At 37.2% G+C, this 27,268-nt stretch overlaps 1 protein-coding gene across 2 annotated transcripts in view; it reads left to right on the forward strand.

Moving 5' to 3' along the window:
• The window catches only part of LOC124594756 (arrestin domain-containing protein 17-like), a 194,921-nt gene that overhangs the window by 122,191 nt on the left and 45,462 nt on the right, over window positions 1–27,268 (forward strand). For both annotated transcript variants that reach the window (XM_047133140.1, XM_047133141.1), the window contains exon 3: window positions 20,072–20,283. In XM_047133140.1, the coding sequence (XP_046989096.1) occupies window positions 20,072–20,283 (212 nt within the window). The remainder of the gene's footprint in view (window positions 1–20,071; window positions 20,284–27,268) is intronic.

The raw sequence follows: 27,268 nt of genomic DNA on the forward strand, positions 1-27,268 counted from the left end.
AACAGGTGGTACACTTCGGTATATTGGTAGAATACTGGAGAAGTGCAGTCAGTCTACTAAAGAAACTGCATAAAAATCACTCGTGCAATTCATCCTAGAATATTACTCAAGTGTGTGGGACCTGCACCTGACAGGAGAAACAGGGGCTATTGAACATATACACATAAGGGCAGCAAGAATGGTCACAGGTTTGTTTAAACCCTGGTAGAGTGTCACAGAGATACTGAAGGAACTGAAATGGCAGACTGTTGAAGACAGATGTAGACTGTTCCTAGGAAGTCTGTTGGCAAAGTTTCAAGAACCAGCTTTAAATGATTACGCTAGGGATATAGTACAACCCCCTACATATTGTTCACACAGGGATCGTGAGGATAAGATTAGAATAATTACTGATGCACAGAGGAATTCAAACAATCATTCTTCCTGTACTTCATACATGCATGGAACAGGAAGAAACCCAAATAATGTACAATGGGACTTACTCTCTGCCATGGAGTATAGATGTAGATGCAGATTTCCAATATATTCTCCTACTCCAGTGATTTCCCCTGCTACCCTAGGCTTTTTTAAATAAATTTATCCAAGAGACAGAGCTGTAGACTAAGTATAGTTAAAATTAAAATAACTTCTATCAAAACAAAAGCCTGAAATTTTGACAAATCCATGAATTTTAAAGAACAGTCATTTAGTATCTTCCATCAAATCATCAGAGCCTTATTAATGAAAAAGATGAACTTGTACCACCTATAAAGGCAAATGAGTGGGCCAATGGAATGCCAGTAGGTGTGTTGTGCTTATCACTACATCACATGGAAGTACGTGAAAATAAACAGATTGATAAAACGTAAAAAAATCTAGTATCATACTACTGTACAGCCAGTAAGGGAAAAAAGTGAGTGGAGTTATATACTAGGTGTCCCAAGAAGAGGTTAGTATTCAGGGATATGACAGGAATGCTCATTTGAATCAAAATACTTCATATGGACATATGTCCTATTCCAAATGGTTTCTGAGGTAGAACACATTTAATGTTTATTTGTTTTTGGGTTAGTGATGCACACAGTTGTGTCTTACCATCCACATCTTTGACATTTTATTCCAGCCCAACATACTTTGTTGCTTTCATGATAGTCACTTGGAATGTCTTTCACCATTAAACTAACCCATTGAATGTGCAGTTGCCCATGGTGTGTTGTGAGTTGAATAGTGCAAGGGACTGTGAGCTTATCAGTGAGAAGCATCAGTTAACTATGATTGTTAAGTGCTGGCTAAAATGCCACACATAATGAAGAGTATGCAGATGTGGTGTATATTCATGGCCTCTGTGATTCTAGCGTTCCTGTTGCTATGAAAGAATACCATTGACACTTTTCATCACTTTGAATTCCTGATAGTAGAGTGTTTACAAGGGTTTTAACCATTTTGTGTGTCACCAGTATTATTCCAAGTTCCCATTTTTGTTCTGAACATGTATTTCAACAGCCTGTGCAGGAACAGCAATAATAAAGTATATAAATAACAATATACATTAAATGTGCTATATCTCAGAAATGATTCAGAATAGGCCATATGTCCATATGATGTTTTTTGCACCAAATGTTCATTACTGTCTTACACCTGCATAGTGACAGTTCCTTCTGGTGCATTCTGTATATTACAGAGGATCAGGTAACACACAAGCTGGAAGCAGTAACCATTTATAAACTACCAGTGAATATCATAGGTTTTATAAATCAAATAAAGACAGTTTCAATAAAATTTTGCAGACTAATTGGAGAATTATTTTTTGTGAAGACTCTAATGTTGATTGTTTGTCAGGTGCTACAGATTTTTGGAAACTATTGTTGTTTATATCTAGCTTTCAGTTATTTTCCTCCAGTGAAGTTTCTAATGAGGATTAAAGGAATAGTGCAGCAGTCACTGACAATATATTATTAGACTAATTAACTTGCAGTAGCTGAAAGACAATATAATACTATAACAAAAATTATTGTACTACAGAATCATAAACTTAACAGTACTGTTTACAGAAAAATATTGGAAGAACTTCAGGAAGAGATTCATCAAGCAAACAGCATATATGGAAAATTTAGACCTTTCTGAAACATATTCTTGTAGCATTTTGAGTCTTGTTTTCCACAAAAACAAAGCAGGGAAAAAAATTAACACAAGTAAGGATAGGAATGGGTAACTCATATGACTGAAGTATTTTGTGCAAGGATCGGAGAGTTCTCCCTAGGGATGGATAATTCATATGTTTGAAGTATTTTGTGGTAGAGACAGAGAGTTCTTCCTAATTCAGAGCATTCAGAGCACAGGCTGTAGTCAAATATTGATATTCCATGTACATCTGCATACATATTTCATAAACCCATGCAATGTGGTTGTTGGAATTCCCCTTATTCCAGCATTCTACTGTCTATGATAGTATTTCTAATAAAGTATGAAAACCTTTAAAAGATTTGAAAGGTCCACCAGAAAGCTACCTTTGTAAAGAGTCAATGACTCAGGGCATATTTCCTGAATGAATTAAGTAAGTGGCAGTAACTTCCATTTATAAAACTAGATATAAGCAAACAAGCTGTAATTGCTAACCAATTTCACTCCTTCCAGTCTTCCACAAGATAACAAATGAAATAAATTTCCTGTATGAGTGCCTAAACATTGTGAATAAAACTGTCTAGATTGCTTAATAAATTTCTGTATAAAGCTGTTTCAGTTACTGCCAACATCAGATATCTGCAATTAAGATTATAGGAACATAATGAGTGACAAACATTTGATGTGCAACATCAAGCAACAAGAGATGAAAATTAAAAAGTTAAAAAATATGTTTTTAAAGTTAACTCACCATAAAACTTAGAACTTGTGAAACAAGGCTCAATGTTAGTGTTATTTACTAGAGTCAGTGTTATTTATTGGGCAGAGATGATTATACATTTTATAATCACAACATCTTGTTAAAACAAAATGTATTAATTCTGAAGTTCATGTGGCAGTTTTGTAGATATTATTGTACAGTGAATTCAATGAATACCTATTGTCAAGTTTAGGTGAACTCCACTTGGACTAATTGCTGACATCTGAAAAACTAATTTTATGAGTATGCAACTATATTCATTTAAATGTGTCTTATGGTTAGACTTTCAGTGTTTGTAAACTTAAACAATGTCTGTCTTTTTATAAGTATGAAGAGCAAAAAATAAATAAATAAATAAAATAAAATAAAATAAAATTTGAAGGCAATGTCTCCCACACTAGTGCCAACTTTTGGCTAGCACTTATATCTTTTTATTTTTAAACCTATTTATACTTGACACCCTGAGTAGGCATAGGTTTTTAATACTGACATTGACTATTTTTTGCAAGTTCTAAATTTTTTGCGAGTGAACTTTCTTAAAATATTTTTTGCCTTTTAATCTTTGTTTTTTGTAGCTTGATGAGTATAATAAACATCTATGATGCTATACGAGGGGTGACCCAAAAATAACCGGAATTTCTTTCTAGAAAGCATATACTTTATTGTTTTCAAATACAACCTTAATATCCTTCAAAGTACTCTCCATTAGCATTAATACACTTGTCCAAACATTCATTCCAGTGTTCAAAGCACCTTTTAAATTCATCCTCTTTGATATCTGCCAGCACTTTCATGACATTGGTTTTTACGTCTTCCACATCCGCAAAACGCTTCCCTCTCAAGTCTCTTTTCATCCTCGGGAATAGGAAGAAGTCTGAGGTTGCTAAATCTGGTGAATAGGGCGCATGGGTCAAGGTAGTCATCTTCGTTGAGGCCAAAAACTGGTGAACGCTGAGAGCTGTGTGTGCGGGAGCATTGCTGTGATGCAGGAACCACACGCCAGAATCCCACAAAGCCGGATGTTTTCGCGACAAACTTCTGCGAGGCCATTTCATAACCTCCAAATAGAGTTGTTGGTTTACTGTCTGGTTTTAAGGGACAAATTCAGAGTGTACAATCCCTTTGATGTCAAAAAAACAGTTCAACATCGTTTTCACATTCGATTTCACTTGTCGAGCTTTTTTTGGTCGAGGTGAGCCAGGTGACTTCCATTGTGATGACTGTTGTTTACTTTCTGGATTGTACCCATAGCACCATGACTCGTCACCTGTAATCATATTGTTGAAAAAATGTGGATCATCTTTGAACGTATCCTTCATTTCGAGACAGGCTTGAATGTGACGATCTCTTTGATTTCCAGTAAGAAGCTTCGGCACAAATTTTGCTGCCGCTCTTCACATCCCCAAATCAATGGTCAAGATGCGCTGAATTGAGCTCCAGGACAACCCGGACAAATTCTTGAGTTGGTCAATTGTCCTGCGTCAATCTTCACTGATGAGATCATGGATTTTGTTGATGTTGTCTTCGCTTCAAGCAGTTGAAGGTCGACCGGAATGGGGCTGATCTTCAACCACCATTTCTCCCTTTTTAAACCGAGAAAACCATTTGTACACTTGCATTTTACTAAGAGCATGTTCTTTGTAGGCTGTCTGAATCATCGCAACAGTTTCTGCTGCATTATTGCCGAGCAAGAAACAAAACTCCACTGCCATATGTTGTTCGTAAGAACTAGCCATTTCTTTGTGTCACATCCGCACTGTACACACACCCAAATAACTGCCAAAGAAACCACACTTCTCACTGTTGGGTGATGCTGCATGGCAGAATGATTCAGAAGAGCTCCTACTACAACCCTCTGGTGGCGTAACCTGCTACTACAAGTACAGAATGTGCAGCATTATGATTCCGGTTACTTTTGGGTCCCCCCCTCGTACGTTCCTTTAATCTTAATTGCAGATATCTGTTGGTGGCAATAGCCAAAGCAGTGTAATAAATAAATACATGCATTATATGAGCTAGATGGTTTTATTTACAAAAATTTAAAGGAGAGAGAGAGAATATTTCTCAACCAAGAAAGCCATACTAAACATCACAGTATCCTGTAGGTAGGTTCTGTGATCTTACCAAAGTCTTTTGATGTGTAGACCACTGATTTCTACACTGCAAAGTATTGGAAACTAAATTTTTGATTATAATGATATATTTCTTGCATGACTGGAGTCTTACCTTCATAACAGAAAATGGAGAGTCAGAGTGTTACCTTCTGGCAAAGGGTTAGGACTAGGGAAACATAACATGTGGGGAGCCACATGACTTGTGTTCTTAATCTACATAAATGATCTGTACAAACTATAAACTACATAAAAAATAATAATGTTTGCTGATGACATTGGCATACTAATTCAAGGTCCATACTCAACCTTACCAAGCAAAGCTTGAATAGCTCTATTGACCTATAACTGATACACAGTTAACAGTCTCTCAAACACTTATTTTATGCAGTTTTAAACAAGAAAAAATGATCATATTTCACTGGATGTGGCCATAAGTTGTTGATGGAGAGTGAGGATATAGCTGCATGGTGATGCCAATTTTTAAGATCATCTGTACCATAAATATCGACGGAGGTGGTGTTGCTTGATGAAATGTGTGTCAATGCTGCTCATGTTGTTGAGCAGGGCTGGACAGGAGACACAGCTAAGGGAACAGTAGCAATGCTTTCTGGCAAGGGTGCTGACTTATTCTTATTCATGCAGGAACCTTGCAGAGTTTTCTCCCAGTCTCCTGCTTTTTAAATAAAAGAAAACATCATGAACGAATGAACCATGTTACATTTACAAATGGTTCAAAATTCACTTATACCAAATCTTGAAAAACAGTCAACAGTTGTACTAGATAATGCTCCTTACCATTCAGTTTTTGTTTACAAGTCAGTTACAATGGCAAACCGATAGGAGGAAATGGTTGATTTGCTTCAGCTTCATAATGTCGATATAAGCGATGACCTTAAAAAGATGGAGCTTATGGAAAAAAATATCTCTTCATAAGCCACAACTCCCCCTATATAAAACAGACAAACTGGCGAAAAAAGCATGGACATGCAGTCATTAGGCTTCCACCTCACCACTGTCATTTCAACCCAACAGAGTTAATACGGGCCCAAATTAAAGGTTGTGTTGCCACCAGAAATAATAATAAATTTACCCTCTCTGCTCATTTTAAGCATTCAACAGAGAAAATGTCAGGAACATCACCACAGAAGACTGGAAGAAAGCTATCAAACATATGCAGAGCACCATGGAAAGAGGATGGTAGGATGAAGCTCTTTTGGAAAATTCAGTGGAGGAGATGATAATTTCATTAAATGACAACAGTGACAGTGATAGTGACACTTCAAGAACAAGTCATATTGAAAGAGTGATATCACTGGAGCTTTTGCATTATCCCTGTAGAAATGGAGCACAGGTGGATCCAGATATTATATGCACAAATAAAATTGACACTTGGCACGGGTGGCTGATGGGAGAGACTGTAAAGGCATTTCCCATTCACAGTCACTCCCATCAGCCACCCGTGCCAAGTGTCAATTTTGTTTGCATGAATATTACATGTTTAGCATGCACAGTTTACATCTGTAAGTACCTTTATAACAAAATTACATCATCATCAGTTTTGAAATTTTAACAAGTAGAACTTAATAGCAACTAATTTCAAAGGAAGTTCATCTCAGTAATTCACTATGCATCACACAAAATGAATGTTACTGTTTACAGTATAATTGCTGTAATACAGAGTCTCTGTTATTGGTATCACTTTTTTTCTTTCTAAACAAAAGAGGTTGGCCTATATGAGATATGTTTTTCCACTGTGATTAACAAGATTAATCTTATTTTTGATTGCATTAGAATTAAGTATGTGGATCTGAAAAATTAATAACAGAGCAAACCTTTTGTGATCTGTTTCTCATGCCAAAACTATATGAGCCCTATTAGTAGTTGATGCGCGAGCATTACATTACATTAATACTTGTTCCATAGATCATAAATACAACCTTTCACACTGATCTGGAACATGTAAGTTTAACATAAGTTTATAAGTTTTCTTTACTCTCTCTCTCTCTCTCTCTCTCTCTCCCAGATTTGTGCATTCGGGCTTCACAGTGTGACTCTTCACATACCAGTGATAAAGAAATGTCTGTCACGAAATTTCATCTGGCAAGTACATCCAGCAGAAAAAGGACAGTAAAGAGTGGCAATCTGGCAATACTGTAACCACATGTATGTTAACTACCTCTCTCACCACATATTCTGTTGTGAAGGTCATTAATACGGACATTAATATTGTCACTGGTTGCTAATGTGTGACATTAGTGACATAGTGAATGCTCATATTACATGTAGTATTAATGAAAAGTAGATTTTGTGTTATTGTACTATGCTCACTTGTGGTCATTGAATCACCCTGTTAGCTATTTGCAATATCTATCTGGTCATTCCAATGAGGGGGTGATGTGATGAAGCAAGCTGGGATAATTTTTCTTCCCCTCTTGCTTTTCCATCTGCCTTGTTAAATTCGTGTTGTTACTTTTAACTATTTACCATTAGCGTACGAGAGTATAATCTGCATTTTCATCAAAGAGAAAGGTTGGCCCTCAGTTTTAAAGAACATAACACCAGATCTAATTTTGTGCTTAGTTTTGTGTATTTAATTGATTTTCTTATTTATTTTAACTATTCCTATCTAGTATCTTTTGTTATAGGGTGAAATCAGTAATTGTTTCGTAACATAAATTCTATTGCTGACATATAAACAAATATAAATTCTGTAATAATTGTAAACATTTGACAGAAAAACTAATAATATTGTTAAAGGATTTATTTGGCTATATTCGAAAACGTGTGCAAAGGCAGCCCTTAACTAATTCCAAAGTGATTAACAGTTTTGTCAAAAGTATTGTTTGTGTAACTGTATTTGTTAATTTCATGATTAAAACAAATAATTCAGCCTAAACCTTGTAGTAGAACAAACTGTTAAAAGGAACGAATTTTTCAATGTACTCAGTTAATTTAAGAGTTAAGTTTTAATTGTAATTTCTGTAAATTTAACTTCAAACAATGTGTAGTTTCAGTACCTATTATTGTAATGAAATACAAGAGCCTGATTTTTGGTCATGAGACAGTCTGTCCAGAGCCAAGTTTCAGACAAGGAATCTGTGTTGCTTAGAATGACAACAATGCATCAATTTAACAGTGTAGTAAGTGTTAAACAATTAGACTGCATGTTAAAACACTGACAGCGTCTACTCCATATGTACCTTTTTATTCTTCAAGAACTGTGAACTTTGCGGATATGTTTTTACTGCTCATAGATGTTCAACAGTAAACTATTGTAGCAGTATGTGGTGGTTCACCTGTAACTATTAATGAGAATTATCGAAAGTTCATCAATAGTGCACTGGCCATAATAAATGTGTACAGGGGGGGGTTGTGAACAGCAAAAGTAAAAGACTGTGATATATAACTATGCATCTGTTGGCTACATTATTTACCGTAGTCAGTGTCCAAATTACAAACCCCATTTTTCAGCCAGTGTAACAATGCAGTACATCGACACCAAGGACAACATAACGAATATAAATAAAAGAAGTGTACAAGTATAGCACAAAATCAATCAGCCACATAAACCAGAGCATGTAAGGATATGTTGACTCGTGAAAGCAGAAAATAATGAAAAAATGTTAGGTCCTATGCTTACAATGTGAGGACCGACTCATGTATCCAAACCACATCGGGTACACACCAGCAGACATGATTCGACACAGCAAAATGAATAAAATTCATAATCATATATCAATCAGTGCAATCATATGTAAAGAATAATTAGAGGAAGCATCTAGCATCAATCAATAATTGCACACTCTCCGTTAGTACACGCACACAGTCGCGATGGCCAGGGGTAGCCGAAACAAAGTTAAGCATGAGTTTGCACACAACTCAAGTTCCAATGAGACACAATAATGCAGTACTGAGGATAAATATTTGTAAATAGAGTCATAAATAGCTTTGAATGATAACAAATTTAAGTAGCTTGAGGACCAAAATCAGTGTGTGAAATCAGAAATGTATAAATCCTGTTATACAGTCTATACTTGATTTATGATCAAAATTGTAAATGTCTTCCACAGAATTTCCTAATTGTTCATACAAACTAACATATGTACATAGAAGTCTAGAAGATTCATTTACAATTGATTAAAAAATATATATACTGAGTGTTGAGATAAGAAAATTCATTGACGTGTGTGACTACTAACCTAACAATGCCTAATTTTATTAGACTCTGATAATTATTTACAACGTGGTTCATAGAATGCACTCTTGAACTTTTTAAGTTTTCACCTTTCTGCATTGAACATAATAAATCATCAGTCTTTGAACATCAGCCTTCCACACCATTATTTAAAGTTATGTAACATATTGAGAAGTTAATCCCCCTACTTGAAGAACTTAAATTTCTGTGAATAACACTATTCATAGAAGTGGTTACCTTTCTAAACAAATAGTTCCACGAATTCTTCGTATAGAATAATTTCTTGGCTAACAATTTCTGTCACTAGACTGATGTAGCTGACAGATGCTTGAATACATTACCCAGCACCTGCTCTTGTAGGTCAACTGGACCAGCAAGAGTGAGGCCATAAAGGTGTGTGGGAGTGGATCCATGCACATCTTTCAGTTTCCTCCCTAGATTTATCATCATGCGTTCCAACAGATTGGTAATTTCCTATCTAGCTTTCACACTGAATCATGAAACACAGTTTTGTGTACTAAATATGCTGTTGAATACCCCCCACCCCCCCCACCCCCCCCCACCCCTCCCCACCACACATAGCATACGTTTTGCCTATCTACACTAAAAAAAATAAGTATACAGGTTTTACATCAGAATGGATTAAATACTGTTCACATATGAAACTTTAAGCCACTAATCCTAATATTTACCATACATATGAATAAAACAAGTCTTTGCTCAATTTACCACAACTCCCATGACTCTACCAAAAAGAGTTCATGACAATTAAATTTAATTATTTTCTGCAATGTATACAGAAATTATAATAATATTTATCACTAATAGCATTCTATGATAAGAAGATAGATATTTATTGGCATTGTTCCACTTCAAAATTGTCATAGTATATGCTCCTTTAGTCACATGCCATATATGTATCAAATTCTAAACCACAAATCTATTACAAAACAGAATTATATAATTGTATGAACCTGCAAATATAGTGTGGATGGAGAAAGAAAAGGAAACAAAAAAAATTAGACACTTATGGATCATTTGTAAAGCTGTCAGTTCTTGGATATTGCATAATCCATAGAACTTCTTAGATTTAGGATACACAAGTATGTATGCATTGGGATGTGGATTTTCAAGAATTTCAAATGGTCCTATATAAATATCGAAAAATTTCTTTATTTCAGATGTCAACACTTAAGATTCCTCTTTAGCTTTCACCAACACTAGATCTTCTGCTGAAACTTAGAAAATCTGCCTTTACCATCATATCTCTGCTTTCTCCTCCCCCCCTGCTTTTTCATCATCTCACTGACAGACTCTTGTCTCTATTGCGGTGACAGAATTTTACATGGTGGAAACTCAATATTCTCAGAAATAAAGTTAGCTGTTTGTGATTAAACGTGATTTCAAATGGTGAAAAACCTGCTGAAGAATATTGTAAGCTGTTCATAATATCCTCAAAATCACTGACAAAATCTATCCAACTGGTATGATTCTTACTATAATATGTTCTAAACAGTCTTCCAATTTCTCTCATATATCTTTCTGCAGGATAACTTGATGGATGATACACAGAAGTTAGAATACACCTTATTTTTGCATGATCAACAAAATCATATTGGAATCAGAAATATCAAGCTGCTTTCGATATGCCTGTGATGTCAAGTGAAAACCATTGTCAGATAAAATTGTTTTCGGAATACCCACCTGATGAAATTATGTGTTTTCAAACTTGGAAATGATTTGCTTACTGGTAGCTTTCTTAAGAGGAAACAGCTTCATGAATGTCAAAAATACATCAGTCACCACAAAAACATAATAAAATCCATTCTTAGACTTAGGCAAAGATCCATAACCATCCACAGACATGAGATCTAGGTTACTATTACACAGTATGTTTTGTATTTGGACTCTACTTGTTTGGTTACATATCTACTCTTTGACATGTGTCTCACAGCTGGCAATCTTCTTCTTGACTCTCCTTCCTATGTTATAAAAATAGATTTTTTCCTGAATCTTTTGTGTACATTTGGTTGATCCACAATGACCAAAACTTTCATGTGTATAGGTAATTAAATTATAAATACACTGTTCCAGTCAACATAGTTTCCAATCATCTCAGTCAGTCTTAAGTCTCCTGAATAAAATACACTTGTGTATCTTATAATATTGTTCCATCTTTTCTCCTCCTTTCTTACTCAACGTGCTCTTAACCAAATTCAAATTTTGATCATGATTTTTATACCTGTGGATGTTTTTGCAAATTTTCAAGATCTCTTTTTCCTCTTTTACACCTCTCAAGTACATAATTTTAAACTCCATCTCTCCTTCTCCAAACTGATTAGATGATTCACTCCCTAAAGGTAGCCTAGACAAAGCATCAGCAACTACATTGTCTGTGTCCTTAATGTATCTGATTTCATAATTGAACTGATGTCAAAACAAGGCCCAATGAATTCTTGTATGGTACAGCTTACACACCTGGAGATAACATAGTGCTTTGTGACCAGTATAGATGATGACTTTGTGACCTAGTAAATAACTTTTAACCTTGTAGAATGTCCACTGTATAGCCAAAAGTTCTTTTTCAGTTACAGTGTATATCTTTTCATGCTTCTGCAAAATTCTACTAGTAAATGCAAGAGATCTATGTTCTGTAACACCTTCAACTTCAACCTCCTGAAATAAATGAGCACCCAAACTAACAACACTACTTTCTGTCATAATACAAAAAGGAAGAGACAAATCCGGTCTGAACAATATTTGGCATTTACAAAACTGTCCTATGATCTCATCGAAAGCAGCTTGATATTCCTTATTCCAATCCCAAACAGTAATCTTTTTCAAATATTCACACAGGAATGAAGCATTCAAAGCTTGGTTGCTACAAATTTTTCTATAAGATCCAGTTAACCCAAAAAATTATTGAAACTGATTTTTGTTGCAAGGAGTAGGAAAATTAGCAATAACATAAAGTTTCTTTTTAGCAGGTACAATTCCTTTCTCAGATGTAACGTGTCCAAAAAATTTAACTTCTTCCACGCCAAATTTACCAGATTTTCAAAGTCATAAGTTCTGATTCCAATCTTGAAAACACATCCCTTAACAGATTCAAATATTATCTCCAGCCTTTTCAGTGATCAAAATGTCATTAACACACACAATTAATTTTGAGCTCACTTCACTTCCCAAGACAGAATCCAGAGCTCTTGTGAATTCAGCTACAGATACATTTAGCCCACAGTATTTAAAACACTTACCTCCATACAAAAATGCTGTATACTTTCTAGAATTAATTTCAAGTGGGATCTGTGAAATCCAGATGTCAAGCCCAAACTACTCATGAGTTTTACATAATCAGATTTGTGTAACAGCTCATCCATGTTCTCAGGGTGGTCATTCTCTCTGATAAGAAACTTACTAAAATGTCTAGAATCAAAACAATTCTCACTCCACCATTTCACTTACTTGCCACAACCAAAGAATTATTGTAAGCAGTCCCACTTCTCCCAGTTAACCCCCCCTCCCCCCCCCCCCCCTTTCAGTTTTCTGAATTTCTTTCTCAACATCTTTCCTTTTTGGAAATGGTATACTATATGGGTTGAGAAAGAAAGGCTGTTAATCTATAAGGTAAAACATGCACCAATAGCCTTTCAGTTTCCCTGGTCTTTTACTGAACACATTTCTAAACTCCAATAACAAATTCTTAAGATGTTCCTTTTGTTGGTCACTTTAGAATCTACCATACTTTCAAATTCCTGATCCTCAGTTTCATCAAAATTAATGTCATCATCAAACATCTGGTACTCACCTTTGTTCACAATGTTTTGCAAATAGTTTCCCACAGTTTAAAATAAAGAAATTAGTTTTCACATAAGTATTACTTTTAGGTTCCAAAATAAACAATTCTTTAGCACTCCATCCAAAACAAGCCTCAACTTTCACTATCTGATCCATACCGAGAATTATATTTTCTTCTGGACTAGGGATCACTAAGCATCCATGCTCAAAGGTCTTGTCTCCTATACTGAAAGTTAAAAGTACGTACCTGAGATTTTACCATTTTGCTTTGCTTACCTGTAGCTCCTCTTATCTTTACACCTACAATCGGTATTTCCACAAAATTCTTATTACGCATGGTCTTGTCTCTAAATTGTTCATATATACCACAAATCAGGCTACCTGTATCAATCAAACAATTACCTTCCCACTGATCAGTCCTAATTTTAATGTAAGGGCACCCAAAATCTCTCTGTTGTCAGACACTTCATGCAAAAGATCACTTTCAATTTCATCAAATGTTCTATCCAGACTGTCTTTGCAAGGTTTAATCAACTATACACGTATCATAACATTACTTTGATTTCTCATGTTGTCAGATAAAGATTGAACACAATGAATAGAGTTCATGACACAACTAACATCACTTGTTACAGAAGGTACATAAAACACATTACTGTCAAAATTACACTTCCCGCTTAGATCCTCTTTCACTTCATTCCACCAACTGCGATTCAAATTCTGACTAACCACAGCTAACTTATTCCAGAATGCACCTTCATATAAGTTATCATCAGTCTGATTCCAAACAAACTTCAAATGTTCTCACCTTTATTCTCCAGTCTCACAGATACCTCGCCTTTATTGTTTGGTTCATTAAGCTGCATGACATTACTGAAAAACTGTTTTGGTTGCACTGGCATTCCATGACCCTCACTTACAACATCACATACATCACTTACCTTACCTGTTTTGTCGATATCATTTACAAGTAACTCTGAAACTTTATATTATTCTTAAACTCCACAAATACCTGATTCAATCATCATATTCCTCCAAAATTACTTCATACAACATCACTAACAATACAAGTCTCATCTCCTTCAAAGTCTCTTTCCTCACCTACATTCATCTGCGATAAAGTCACTTTCCTCACCTACATTCATTTGCAATACACCACCAGTCTCAGACTTATCAACCTGTTACTTCATAGCTCAGTTACTTCACAGTTACCAACCTCAGTTACTTCACATTCACACTACATCAAAAATACCACCTAGTTCAGATACAATACAGTCATCACCTGATTTACATACATCAACAACACTGTTTTCCACCCAAGAAAAATTGGAAATTTGTGGTAAGTTCTAAGGGACGAAACTGCTGAGGTCATCAGTTCCTAAGCTTACACACTACTTAATCTAACTTAACTAACTTACACTAAGGACAACACAAACACCCATCCCGAGGGAGGACTTGAACCTCCAACTACATCAAAATTCTCACTACTCTCACAATTTGGTTTGTGATTAGCATTTACATCACCATAATTAAACACAGTATCCGAAAACTTTTGGTCAAAACATAAATGAAATATTCCTCTTGTTCAGTTTCAGATATATGTGCTATCTAGTTAACACTGTTATTATTGTCTAATTGCAAGTGTAACATGGAAGTCCTGTGGTTGTTATGTTTCCTCAGCCGAAAATTGTGGACCTTCATTGAGGCCAACAGACATTTTTTGAATAGTTACTTCTATGATTATTTCTTCTATTAAAATGCCCATGGTTATACCCATTATTCCTATCCTGCTGCTGTTCAGAATTTCTGTCTCAACTGACACTTTGATCCTGATGGAAGTTCCCGTTATCTCTGTTTCTGTGATTGCTCCCATTGTCATTTATATAATTCGTATTACTTTGGTACATACTCCTTTCTACTGCCCTGTCCAGTCTGTCACAATTTCATAACAACTGTTCAAGACATCATCAGGTACATGTACCAAATCCCACTACAATCTTTCTGGTAATCTCCTTTTAAGTGCATCAGTCAAGGTCATTTTGTCAAATGGTTTGTCAAGATGTGCCAATTTTTTATGTTGGTTCTTATAGAACTCTTTCTGAGTGGCATCCCTATTCCTGTAATTAGAATCATTCAAAAATTCACTTTTGATTCCCCCTTGTTCTGCTTCTGACCAAAATTTATTTAAAAAAGGTTTCTCAGAACTATGATATGTTTGCTATTGACTTAATTTAAATTTACTAATGACAGAGCTTTGCCTTCAATAAATCTTTTTAAAAAATTAATTTTGTATTGCCATTCATGCCGGACACAAAGTTATCTCTGCAGTGGAGCAGAAGTTCACTGGATGTAAAATATCTGATGGAAAACTTTTGATAAGAGTGTTGGACCATGCAGTATCACTGTTTGCAAACAGATTTTTGTTAATACAACTTTCCTGAGCTTCTGAAATTTTTTGATCTAAAACAGTTACATTAGTTTGCATATTATTTTCTACATTTAAAATTTTTTTGTTTAAACTGGCTCCCAACCCACATAGTTTTTCCACTATGGCCTTCTGTTCAAGTCTAATATCATCAACATTATTTGATTGTTTTGCTTACTCAGCTACAAACTCATTTATTTTCTAAAACATCAACTTCTTCATTCACACTTTTTAACCCCTCTGACAACCCATTTTTTAGCTCTGAAACGTGATTACTAAGTTGATCTATCTGATCTTGTACTCTCTAATGATATGAATATAATAGAGGGAAACATTCCACATGGGAAAAATATATCTAAAAACAAAGATGATGAGACTTACCAAACAAAAGCGCTGGCAGGTCGATAGACACACAAACAAACACAAACATATACACAAAATTCAAGCTTTCGCAACAAACAGTTGCTTCATCAGGAAAAAGGGAAGGAGAGGGAAAGACGAAAGGATGTGGGTTTTAAGGGAGAGGGTAAGGAGTCATTCCAATCCCGGGAGCGGAAAGATTTACCTTAGGGGGAAAAAAGGACAGGTATACACTCGCACACACACACATATATCCATCTGCACATACACAGACACAAGCAGACATTTGTAAAGGCAAAGAGTTTGGACAGAGATGTCAGTCGAGGCGGAAGTAAAGAGGCAAAGATGTTGTTGAAAGACAGGTGAGATATGAGCGGCGGCAACTTGAAATTAGCGGAGGTTGAGGCCTGGCGGGTAACGAGAAGAGAGGATATACTGAAGGGCAAGTTCCCATCTCCGGAGTTCTGACAGGCTGGTGTTAGTGGGAAGTATCCAGATAACCCGGACAGTGTAACACTGTGCCAAGATGTGCTGGCCGTGCACCAAGGCACGTTTAGCCACAGGGTGATCCTCATTACCAACAAACACTGTCTGCTTTTGTCCATTCATGTGAATGGACAGTTTGTTGCTGGTCATTCCCACATAGAAAGCTGCACAGTGTAGGCCTGAAATGAGATCCATCCTTCATGAAATCCTCCCCACTCCACCAAGAGTGTCTTTCCGCCGTCCACCTAACCTTCGTAACCTCTTAGTTCATCCCTATGAAATCCCCAAACCACCTTCCCTACCCTCTGGCTCCTACCCTTGTAAGTGCCCCCGGTGTAAAACCTGTCCCATGCACCCTCCCACCACCACCCCTACTCCACTCCTGTAACCCGGAAGGTGTACACGATCAAAGACAGAGCCATGTGTGAAAGCACCCACGTGATTTACCGACTGACCTGCCTACACTGTGAAGCTTTCTATGTGGGAATGACCAGCAACAAACTGTCCATTCACATGAATGGACACAGGCAGACAGTGTTTGTTGGTAATGAGGATCCCCCTGTGGCTAAACATGCCTTGGTGCACGGCCAGCACATCTTGGCACAGTGTTACACCGTCCGGGTTATCTGGATACTTCCCACTAACACCAACCTGTCAGAACTCCGGAGATGGGAACTTGCCCTTCAGCATATCCTCTCTTCTCGTTATCCACCAGGCCTCAATCTCTGCTAATTTCTCAATCAATTTGCCGCCGCTCATACCTCACCTGTCTTTCAACATCTTTGCCTCTGTACTTCCACCTCAACTGACATCTCTGTCCAAACTCTTTGCCTTTACAAATGTCTGCTTGTGTCTGTGTATGTGCGGATGGATATGTGTGTGTGTGTGTGTGAGTGTATACCTGTCCTTTTTTCCCCCTAAGGTAAGTCTTTCCGCTCCCGGGATTGGAATGACTCCTTACCCTCTCCCTTAAAACCCACATCTTTTCGTCTTTCCCTCTCCTTCCCTCTTACCTGATGAAGCAACCGTTTGTTGCGAAAGCTTGAATTTTGTGTGTATGTTTGTGTTTGTTTGTGTGTCTATCGACCTGTCAGCACTTTTGTTTGGTAAGTCTCATCATCTTCGTTTTTAGATATATGATCTTGTACTCTGTTCAATTTGCTATTCTTATCTGTCTTCAGTTCCTCTATTTTTGCCCAAATTAACTGTAAAATATTAGTTTTTACAGTTTCTTTACTGACTATGATTTCACTTGGCTCAGACATGTCCTGACTGGACCCTGAACTTTTGTTTCTACCTCACTTTTGCTTTTGTCCCTATTCATTTTGTTAACAAGCACACAAGTCCACAAACAAATTAACTTCACAAATAGTTTCTGCTTATCTTTCTTTTTTGATGTTCCTGGTTGTAGTTGTAAAGTCCTCTTTCCTTTCATTCGATCTGGACTGTCATTAGTGGTAGTACATCATCACTCTTGGACTGATTTGCTTTGTTGGGCAGTCTTTGATTTTTTGCTCCACATGATCAAAAATTTATTTGTACATAAATTCTGAAAATTAACAGAATCAAGCACTTTCTGAAACAGATAAAACTTCATTATTACTCAATTAATCCCGGACTAGCCCTCACTTGTAATCTACCTCCTTCCTGGTTGCATCTGGTGCACAATGAGCAATTTCTTTTCTGAAGATTTGACACGAGTAAGATTACAACTTTTTAGGTTACTTATCATTTCTTGTAGAGTTGGCTCCAGTTCTTCTTGTCTAGGGTTTTGATTCTTGAAGCTGAAATTCTCACATTTTAGGTTCTCATGGTTGAATTGATCTAAATTATTTCGAAGTTTGTCATTGCAGAATTTTTGTTTTTACATTAATTTATTTTGTCATATTTTAGTATATCACACAGTCTTTTGAATTTTCACATTAACAAAGCCAAAATTACATTGTTTGTCCAAAATACAAAAACACGTCCGATCACATCAGTGGCATGCTTACTACTCCTCACTCTGTGGTAATAACAGTATTCCAAAGGGTTTATAATTTTTCTTGACAAATGAGTTTCTATTAGTTTTGAATATTATTTCATAAATAAATCCAGAAGTAAACATAATAAACAGTACTAGATTGCGCAATTAATAATAGAAATTTTAAGTGTGCCGGATAATTCATAATATCAAATGTTTGTAAAAAAATTAATTTAACTGTACATGCAGAGTTAGTACTACTGATTGTAACATCGAAAATAATAATTCCTATTCATAAATTTTAGCTTGGAATACACAGTATGGTGTATAAAATTATATATGAAATTTTTCAGGAAAACAGCTGATATAATACTGACCTGTCCAAAATTTGAAAAATATTTCTGGTTGAGGAAAAGTAATGCTAGAGGATGATGTCCTATTGCAACCACATTCACAAAGGTTTCTCTGTGCCTCTACACCCTCCAGAAGTTTTGAAACATATTTTCACACGATGCAGAAGATAAACTTGGCAGTCATTTGTTTTAGTGAACATCCACTATTGCAATGCAATCCATCATAGCAAACGTAGTGAGAATTCTGACCAGGTAGAATCAATCATGTTTAATTCTACCTGCAACATCTGCCTATTTGATCACGTTAGTGCTTCAGGATTGTTGCGGCAGATAAGTGACTGTCATATGGTCTGTATAGTTTTCAGCTCCTCATAGTGCATGTTTCTCAGCACATTACATCAGAGATTAAGTACCTGTCATCCCTTCACAATCACAAGTTCTCACTCATCTAGTGTCCTTGCTGTGTGCACCAGTATTTGGAGACACTTTCAATTCTGCTTTCCGCCTGGGCACCACTAGAACAAACTTCCTTGCATAATGCAGTGCCGTGTTGCATTTTAGAAAATGCTGAAGCTCTTCCTCTTGTCAATCTCATAAATTTATCTGCAAAAAATCTGCTTATGGCTGTTCGTAGTGTGCGTAACTGACCTGACTGTGCTCTGGATTGTTGTCAAATGAAGAAGGAGGGCGGACGTACATGCCAGAGAGTCTGGTTTTAGGTGTGGCATTTCTGAATGGACCAGAAGTGGTGTGAATGGGAGAATGCATTCCACCTCCATGGGAACCCATCTGCAGCTTCTGCAACCCTCTACCTGCTAATTGGACCCATGACATGGTACTTCAGGACTCTCCAGACTAGCAGCAAGAAATTATTTTCACAAAATGAATTGCAGATGAACATTACCTACTTTACAGTTCTGGTTCTGGGAGAAATGTAAATATTGTAAAGGTCATGAACCTCTGATAAAGTGCTTATTTTACTTACTTCAGAGGTAATAGCAGTGCATGGGCATTAGCTGAGGAATGTGGCTTTCAGAATGTCATGTGGGAAAAGCTTGAGTTGGGTTTCACAAGAGCATAGCTTTCAGAGTCCATGTTGGTCTCATGGACAAGGTCATTCTGTTAGACATACCTCATTAGCTTTGAGTTCGGAATGGTTTTTAATGTTCTACTGTATATGAGTGTATCACAAGATTTAGGTTTCCATGTAATATTAAAGGTGCTAGGAAATGTCTGCGTAGTTTATAATGAGGTAACAGGCATGGCAATTGTTTGTGAATATCAAGAAGGAAGTGGGAAATTTGACCCATGACATGGTACCTCAGGACTTTCTAGACTATCAGCAAGAAATTATTTTCACAAAATGAATTACAGATGAACATTACTTTCTTTACAGTTCTGGTTCTGGGAGAAATGTAAATATTGTAAAGGTTATGAACCACTGATAAAGTACTTACTTTACTTGCAGGTATACCCATTTTGGTTTACAAATTTATTCAAAATATGGTCTGTTTCAGCTGAGGAGCTCATACTTCCACCAGGAGAGCATGTATATAATTTTTCTGTCAAACTCCCAGAAAATTTACCATCGTCATTTGAAGGCACATACGGCCATATTCGTTACACAATCAAAGCAAAAATGAACCGTCCATGGGCATTTGATGAAAAAGTCAAAGCTTTCTACACTGTGTTATCACATTTAGATCTGAATACAGATCCTTTGGTCAAGGTATGTTATTATGAAGTATTGCACACATAAGAGGGACATGGTATCATTGATTTACTAATATTCCATTGTGCTGCATATAAGAATGACCTGTGTTTGAATATTCCACTATGTCAACTGATGGTGGTGGTGATGATGATGATGATAAAAGATGCAAGTTAAAGACCAGTTTCATATGAAAATGATAGTTTCTTATCTAAGCAGCAATCTACATTGTTCATGTTTTCTTTAATTTCTGTGTCTATTTGTAATCCATTACACCGACTGTTAATGAAATCATTTTGTGACATTTTGTTAACTATAAAATGTTATTTGAGTTTTGCTTAGAAAAAAAAAGGTAAGAGAATTGTAATGCACCAGGATTCAAAAATGATAACACAACTGTCAACAAACTGTCTGCTTACGTTAACAGTTTTTCATTGACATGGAATTTTAACGTTAATATGATTGCAAATCTGAATGGTATAGATTCGAAGGCTGATGATTAAAATGATGGAAAACTCAAAATTTCGAAAACTGTCTACAGCCTTCAGTGTGTGAAGAGAATTAGGTGCAGAGTCAACAGCATTCTTGGCAATAATCTACAAGAAATTCTTTAATCAGTAAACTAGTTCTAGTGTTGTGGAGGAGTGTGAATCACACACTTGTATGAGATCAGCAGAATTTGTCCTTGTTACTGTCATTCTGTTTGTTCCTGAATTTTAGAAGATACTCTGAGTTTATTGACAGAAAACTTTGAAAAACATCTGTCATGTAACACAAGGCTCTAATAATGGAAGGATATATGACAGAGAATGATTACATAGCTTCACTTTTGGGTAAAGCTTAAATAACTTCCTTTTTGGTGAAAGCAAATAGCAGGCTACTGTTAATCTGTAGAATGCTTGGAAACTAGATTTCATTTACAAAGGATATTTACTTATAAGACCATATTGTGAATTTCATTGCAGAAGTGTTTAGGAGCCATACTGGGCTATACTAGCAAGTGACAGAAAGTGTGTATACAATGAAGCTGAGTGTCAAGTCACAGTACTATTTGACAAATGGGAGAGAGGAAAATGTGGTTGTCACCATGGAAATTGATTTACTTCCAGCTCATACTTGCTGTGTCTACTAAACTATGAAGAAAATCAACAGACAAGTAACATCTTATACAGAAACACAAGAACATTTAGTAAACCTGCACTCACATCTGAGTCGAACACAAAGGAATCCTTATATATGGTACCCTACAGTAAAAACTAATATCCTTCACATCCCTTACAATGATTTGCCAAATGTATATGCACCTGTGGATCTCATCCAATGATTTAGATTGTTCACAAATAATGAATTTAATGTACATTGTATGAATCTGGAACAGTTTTGTTGTTTGAGCTCGACTTCTGAACTGTAATCATCAACCTAAAAACTCAACATGTTCAAACTTCAGATAAACTGAACAATTTTTGAAATTAGTTCAACAGAACTTATCAAACTACCATTTTATGTTTTGAAAGTTTTTCTTCAACAACAACAATTCCTGTAGAAAAGCCAGATGGTACACTCAGTTTAATGGGTAGACTACTGGGATGTTTCTTAGTGAAAGATACTGTTCATTGAATTTTTTTCTGAGATGTTGTTCAATAACAATTTACAGTATGATTGATATGAGGTTGAGGTAAAGTGAATTATCAAGTGTATTCAAATATGGATGGCATGAATGGTCTCAAGTTTGCTTAAAATGAGGAATAATCAGAAATATATATCTACAGATGACTGAAGAAGAGCCCTTCTATTTTGGAAAAAATTGCTCATTAAGTCTCAAAAATATACACTGAAGAGCCAAAGAAACTGGAACACCTGCCTAATATTGTGTAGGGCCCCAGCAAGCATGCAGAAGTGCCACAACACGATGTAGCATGGACTCAACTTATGTCTGAAGTAGTGCTGAAGGCAATTGACACCATGAATCCTGTAGGGCTATCCATAAATCCATAAGAGTACGAAGGGGTAGGGAGTGGGGGGAGATCTCTCCTGAACAGCATGTTGCAAGGCATCCCAAATATGCTCAACAATGTTCATGTCTGAGGAGTTTGGTGGCCAGTGGAAATGTTTATAGCAATTCTGGATGTGTGGGGTATCGCATTGTCCCGCTGGAATTGCTGTAGTCCATTGGAATGCACAATGGACATGAATGGATGCAGGTGATCAGATAGGATGCTTACTTATGTGCCACCTGTCAGAGTCGTATGTAGACATATCAAGAGTCCCATATCACTCCAACTGCACATGCCCCACACCATTATAGAGCCTCCACCAGCTCGAGGAGTCTGCTGCTCAAATGAAGGGTCCACAGACTCATGAGGTTGTCTCCATACCCGTACACATCAATCTGCTCAATACAATTTGAAACAAGACTTGTCTAATCAGGCAACATGTTTCCAGTCATCAGCAGCTCAATGTCAGTCCTCATGGGCCCAGGCAAGGCATAAAGCTTTGGGTCATGCAGTCATCAAGGGAAGGTGAGTGAGCCTTCAGCTCTGAAAGCCCATATCGATGATGCTTCATTGAATGGTTCGTGTGCTGACACTTGATGATGGCCCATCATTGAAATTTGCAGCAATGTGCAGAATGGTTGCACATCTGTCATGATAAATGATTCTCTTCAGTCATCGTTGGTCCCATTTTTGCATGATCTTTTTCTGGCCAAAGTGATGTCGAAGCTTTGATATTTTACCAAATTCCTGGTATTCACTGTACACTTGTGAACTGTTCATACGGGAAAATCGCCGTTTCATCACTACCTCAGAGATGATGTGTCCCATTGCTCGTGCACCAACTATAACACCACATTCAAACTCACTTAAATCTTGATAAACTGCTATTGTAGCAGCAGTAACCGATCTAACAACTGTGCCAGACACTTGTCTTATATCAACATTACTGACTGCAGCACCACATTCTGCCTGTTTACATGTCTCTGTATTTGAATTCACATGCCTATACCAGTTTCTTTGGTGCTTCAGTGAATACGGAATGAAGGACTTTTTTTACAATGTAGATATCAAAAGTTTCATTCAGCTGATATTATTGTTGGTTGTTGACTAATAGATGAAGTCACTGAGTGGGTGAGACTTACAGCAAATCAATACGAAATATCAGCTCTGGTGCAGTTGCAGAAGTAAGTGTGATATTAAAACTTCCTGGCAGATTAAAACTGTGTGCCGGACCGAGACTCGAACTTAGGTCATTTGCCTTTCATGGGAAAGTGCTCTACAGCGAAAGGCAAATGTCCCGAGTTTGAGTCTCGGTCTGGCATACAGTTTTAATCTGCCAGGAAGTTTCATATCAGCGCACACTCCGCCGCAGAGTGAAAATCTCATTCTAAGTGTGATATTAATTGAAAATTTCACACTTTAAGTATCTGTACTGCAATGACTGCCATTTCATGCCAGGCATGTCACTTCCACTCAGAATAATGAAAATTATTAATACATATTATCCTCTGAAAAATAGCAAAATAGAAAAAGGCATATATATATTGCCATGAGCTGTGGGGCATGTGGTGTGGCATAGCAGTCAGCAAAGTGGACAGTGTTGCCAGTTCAAGCCCAACCACCAACAATTATTTGTTAATCAGTATTTATAATTTCTGGAAGGTTCCTGAGAGGTATTATGTTAGGATATTATGTATTATTTGATGTTTGTATAAATAGCAGCACTCTCCATCCATCTGTTCCAGCTGGACATTAGGATTCACAATAAATGTGCTTTCAGTTCTAAGTATTGTACTTCATAATAACTGTGCTTTCATATTTGGACTTTATTGGGGTTATGATATGACACTATTTGTTGGAACTGCTGGATGCTTTCAGCCTTCTGTATCACCATGGCTCCAACTAGGCAATGTAAAATCCATCGCTACACAGAGAGGAACCAGGATACAAGTAGTGCATCATTACCAGAGTCTGTGTCCACCCCTGGTAGCTGAATGGTCAGAGCAACAGAATGTCAATCCTAAGGGCCCAGGTTCAATTCCCTGCTGGGTCAGAGATTTTCTCTGCTCAGGGACTGGGTGTTATGTTGTCCCAATCATCATCACTTCATCCCCATCGACGCGCAAGTCGCCAAAGTGGTGTCTTATCGAAAGACTTGCACCCAGCGAAGGGTCTACCCAATGGGAGGCCCTAGTCACATGACCTTTACATTTACCAGAGACTGTGTATTCAGGAGACTCATAAATTAAGGAACTGACTGAGTTGCCAAATGCAGGAGGAGAGATGACATGGCGTGTTTGCCAAATGTGTACTTTAACTTGGATGGCACAGCCTGGCAGTTGTTCAAGAACAACAAAGAGAAGCTCAGTAGCTGGAATAAATTCCAGGCAGAACTGAAGAAAATGTTTGATGTCAATCAGCAGCAAGTCTGCTGAGAAGAAGAACAATTGAAGAACAGGGTCCAATGTGATGGAGAAACATTGCAGCCCTACAGAATGTTTTGGGCCTGTGCCGCAGTGAGAACCTGAATATGACAGAAGCCAATAAAATCTAACACTTTATGAAAGGAGTCACAGAAGACATGTACCAAGTTCTTCTGGTAAAGGATGTTACAACAAGAGATAAATTCATCAAGCAGTGCCAGTACATCAACAAAATGCAACAGAAAAAGAACTGGATCTAAGAGGATGACCCTCAAATGTGGTCCCTATGGCAGTTGTGGAAGTCTGTCATGACTTCACCTCTTTCTTAAGCTGGGTTGTAAGAGAAGAAGTACAGCATTTTGTGGCAGACAGAACAGTCAGATTAAGTAAGAAAGAGATAGCAGCCATAAACATTGATCCCACATGGCAGAAGATAATAGAGAATTTTGAAAAAGATGGATTTATTGCCCTTTAGTACAAATCTCCACTACCAGTTAAACCTGCCAAATGAAAAATACTTTGAGAATTTGGAGTTATGCCACAGCTGTCAGATGACAACCCAGCACCCAATCATCTCAAGTGTCATCAGCTCCTCTGCCAACTACAATACCCTGCAGAAGAAGGGAAATTTGGAGGACAGAGGACAACAAGGCAGTATCTATCCACTGTTGACGTCCTGGACACATTGTCCAGAGAAAGATGATGAGTTTTTGACAACTACTATGACTCTAATTATCAACAATCACAACAATTCTATTCATGCCAGTCAACTGTAGTGTCAGATGAAGCCCATAGCCACAGCATGGATGAGGTCAATCTCCAACATGGCGTAGCCAGTCCCCATCACTTTACTGAGTTATCAGCCACACCTAACCACTGAGTTAAAGAAAACTAAGTGAGGTGACCATCTGTGGCTGTGAGTCCATCACAGGTGAAAATATTTCATGAACAGTAGTCACCAAGACGTCAGGAAATCTCATCGACAGTCAACCTGTCCAAGAAATAGTTGACTTGGGGACTTCTCTTTCTGTAATATCAAATGCTTATCATTGCTAGCTAAAGAAGGATGTGGTACTGATTGTGCTGAAAGTTTCAAATGGGAAATCTGTCCAGCCAGCAGGAGCATATATTGGAAGAATAATTATAAATGATTGAACAAAGCCCTTAAAATTTTTCATTTTATTAGAATGTGATAACAATGTTATTCTTGGATGGGATTTCTTGCAGACATCACAAGCAATCATAAACTGTGGAAGATCAGAGCTCAAGAGATTCTGTACGAAGACACATCCCCTGCATGGACTATTGCAGTGGGATGCCAAAGTTTCATGGAATGAAATGCAAGAAAGATTTTTCCTTGTCCTGAGATTTTCTCCAGTTCTAGCATCATATGACAATAATGCCAAGACAGAATTACACACTGACACTTGTAGTTGTGGGATAGGTGCAGTACTAGTACAAAATCAGCATGGTGCTGAAAGTGTGTTAGCTTATGCTTCCGGGGTACCTTCTGGATGTGTTGACTTGACCTTACAACTGAGAAAGGGTGCTTTGCAGTTGTTGGGCTATCAACAAGTTCCTGCAAACCATTCACCACTGTGAGAGAGCATCATTCTCTGTGCTGGCTCATTAGCCTGAAAGATCCATTGGGTCAACTGGTGAGATGGGCACAGAGGCTTCAGATGTATGATGTCTCAGTGGTACACAAAAGTGGACACAAACACAAGTATGTCAACTGCCTATCAGGGAATCCTTTGAAGAACATAGCAGTGTGGACAAAATCTCAGTCATCACTGCATTAAATGGCATTACTTCTGAATAGAGAAGAGATCAAGCATAGCTGAAAACCATAGTAGCCTTGAAGAATGAGGAATGGAAAAAGGAGAATTTCAGTTAATAAATGGAACATTGTATATGAGTAAATGTGATCCAATGGGGTGGAGAGGGTAGCTCACCATCCCAGTTCATCTATGTCCAGTTATCCTGAAGTTTTTCCATGGCACTCAAACTTGTGATCAATTGGGATTCATGAAGACTCTAGATAGCTTCAGATGCAAGTATCACTGAATGTGGCCCTACCAATCCACTACACTGTAAGTGAGGAATGCCAGTGGCAGAAGTATGTGCTGCAGTTACCTCCAGAACACCTGGTACCAATTCCAGTTCTGGCACACTGCTCTTCCAAATTGGAATCGACCTCTTGGGGATGTTCCCAAAGTTGACAAATGAGAATTGATTGATAACAGTCTGCTCTGTCCACCTCACCTGATACACTGTCACCAAAGCTCCAGAAATTCCAAGGCTCCTTGTAGAAGACATCATTTTGAAGCAGCATTCTGTATGATGATATCTGACCATGGAAAGGTTTTGCAGTCAAGACTAATATCAAAGGTAATTTTAAGTTGTGAAATCACCCACAGGGTGACAATTGCCAGCCACCCACAAATAAATAGTTCCACAGAACACTTTAATAAGACATTGGCAAGTATGTCTTTCAATGTATGCTGATTTCAAACAGATAAATTGGCCTACAATACTTGTCATTGTGACATTAACATAAAACACAGCAAAGTAAGACACTATAGG

Source organism: Schistocerca americana, chromosome 2 (genome assembly GCF_021461395.2).
Source record: "Schistocerca americana isolate TAMUIC-IGC-003095 chromosome 2, iqSchAmer2.1, whole genome shotgun sequence".
NCBI lineage: Eukaryota > Metazoa > Arthropoda > Insecta > Orthoptera > Acrididae > Schistocerca > Schistocerca americana.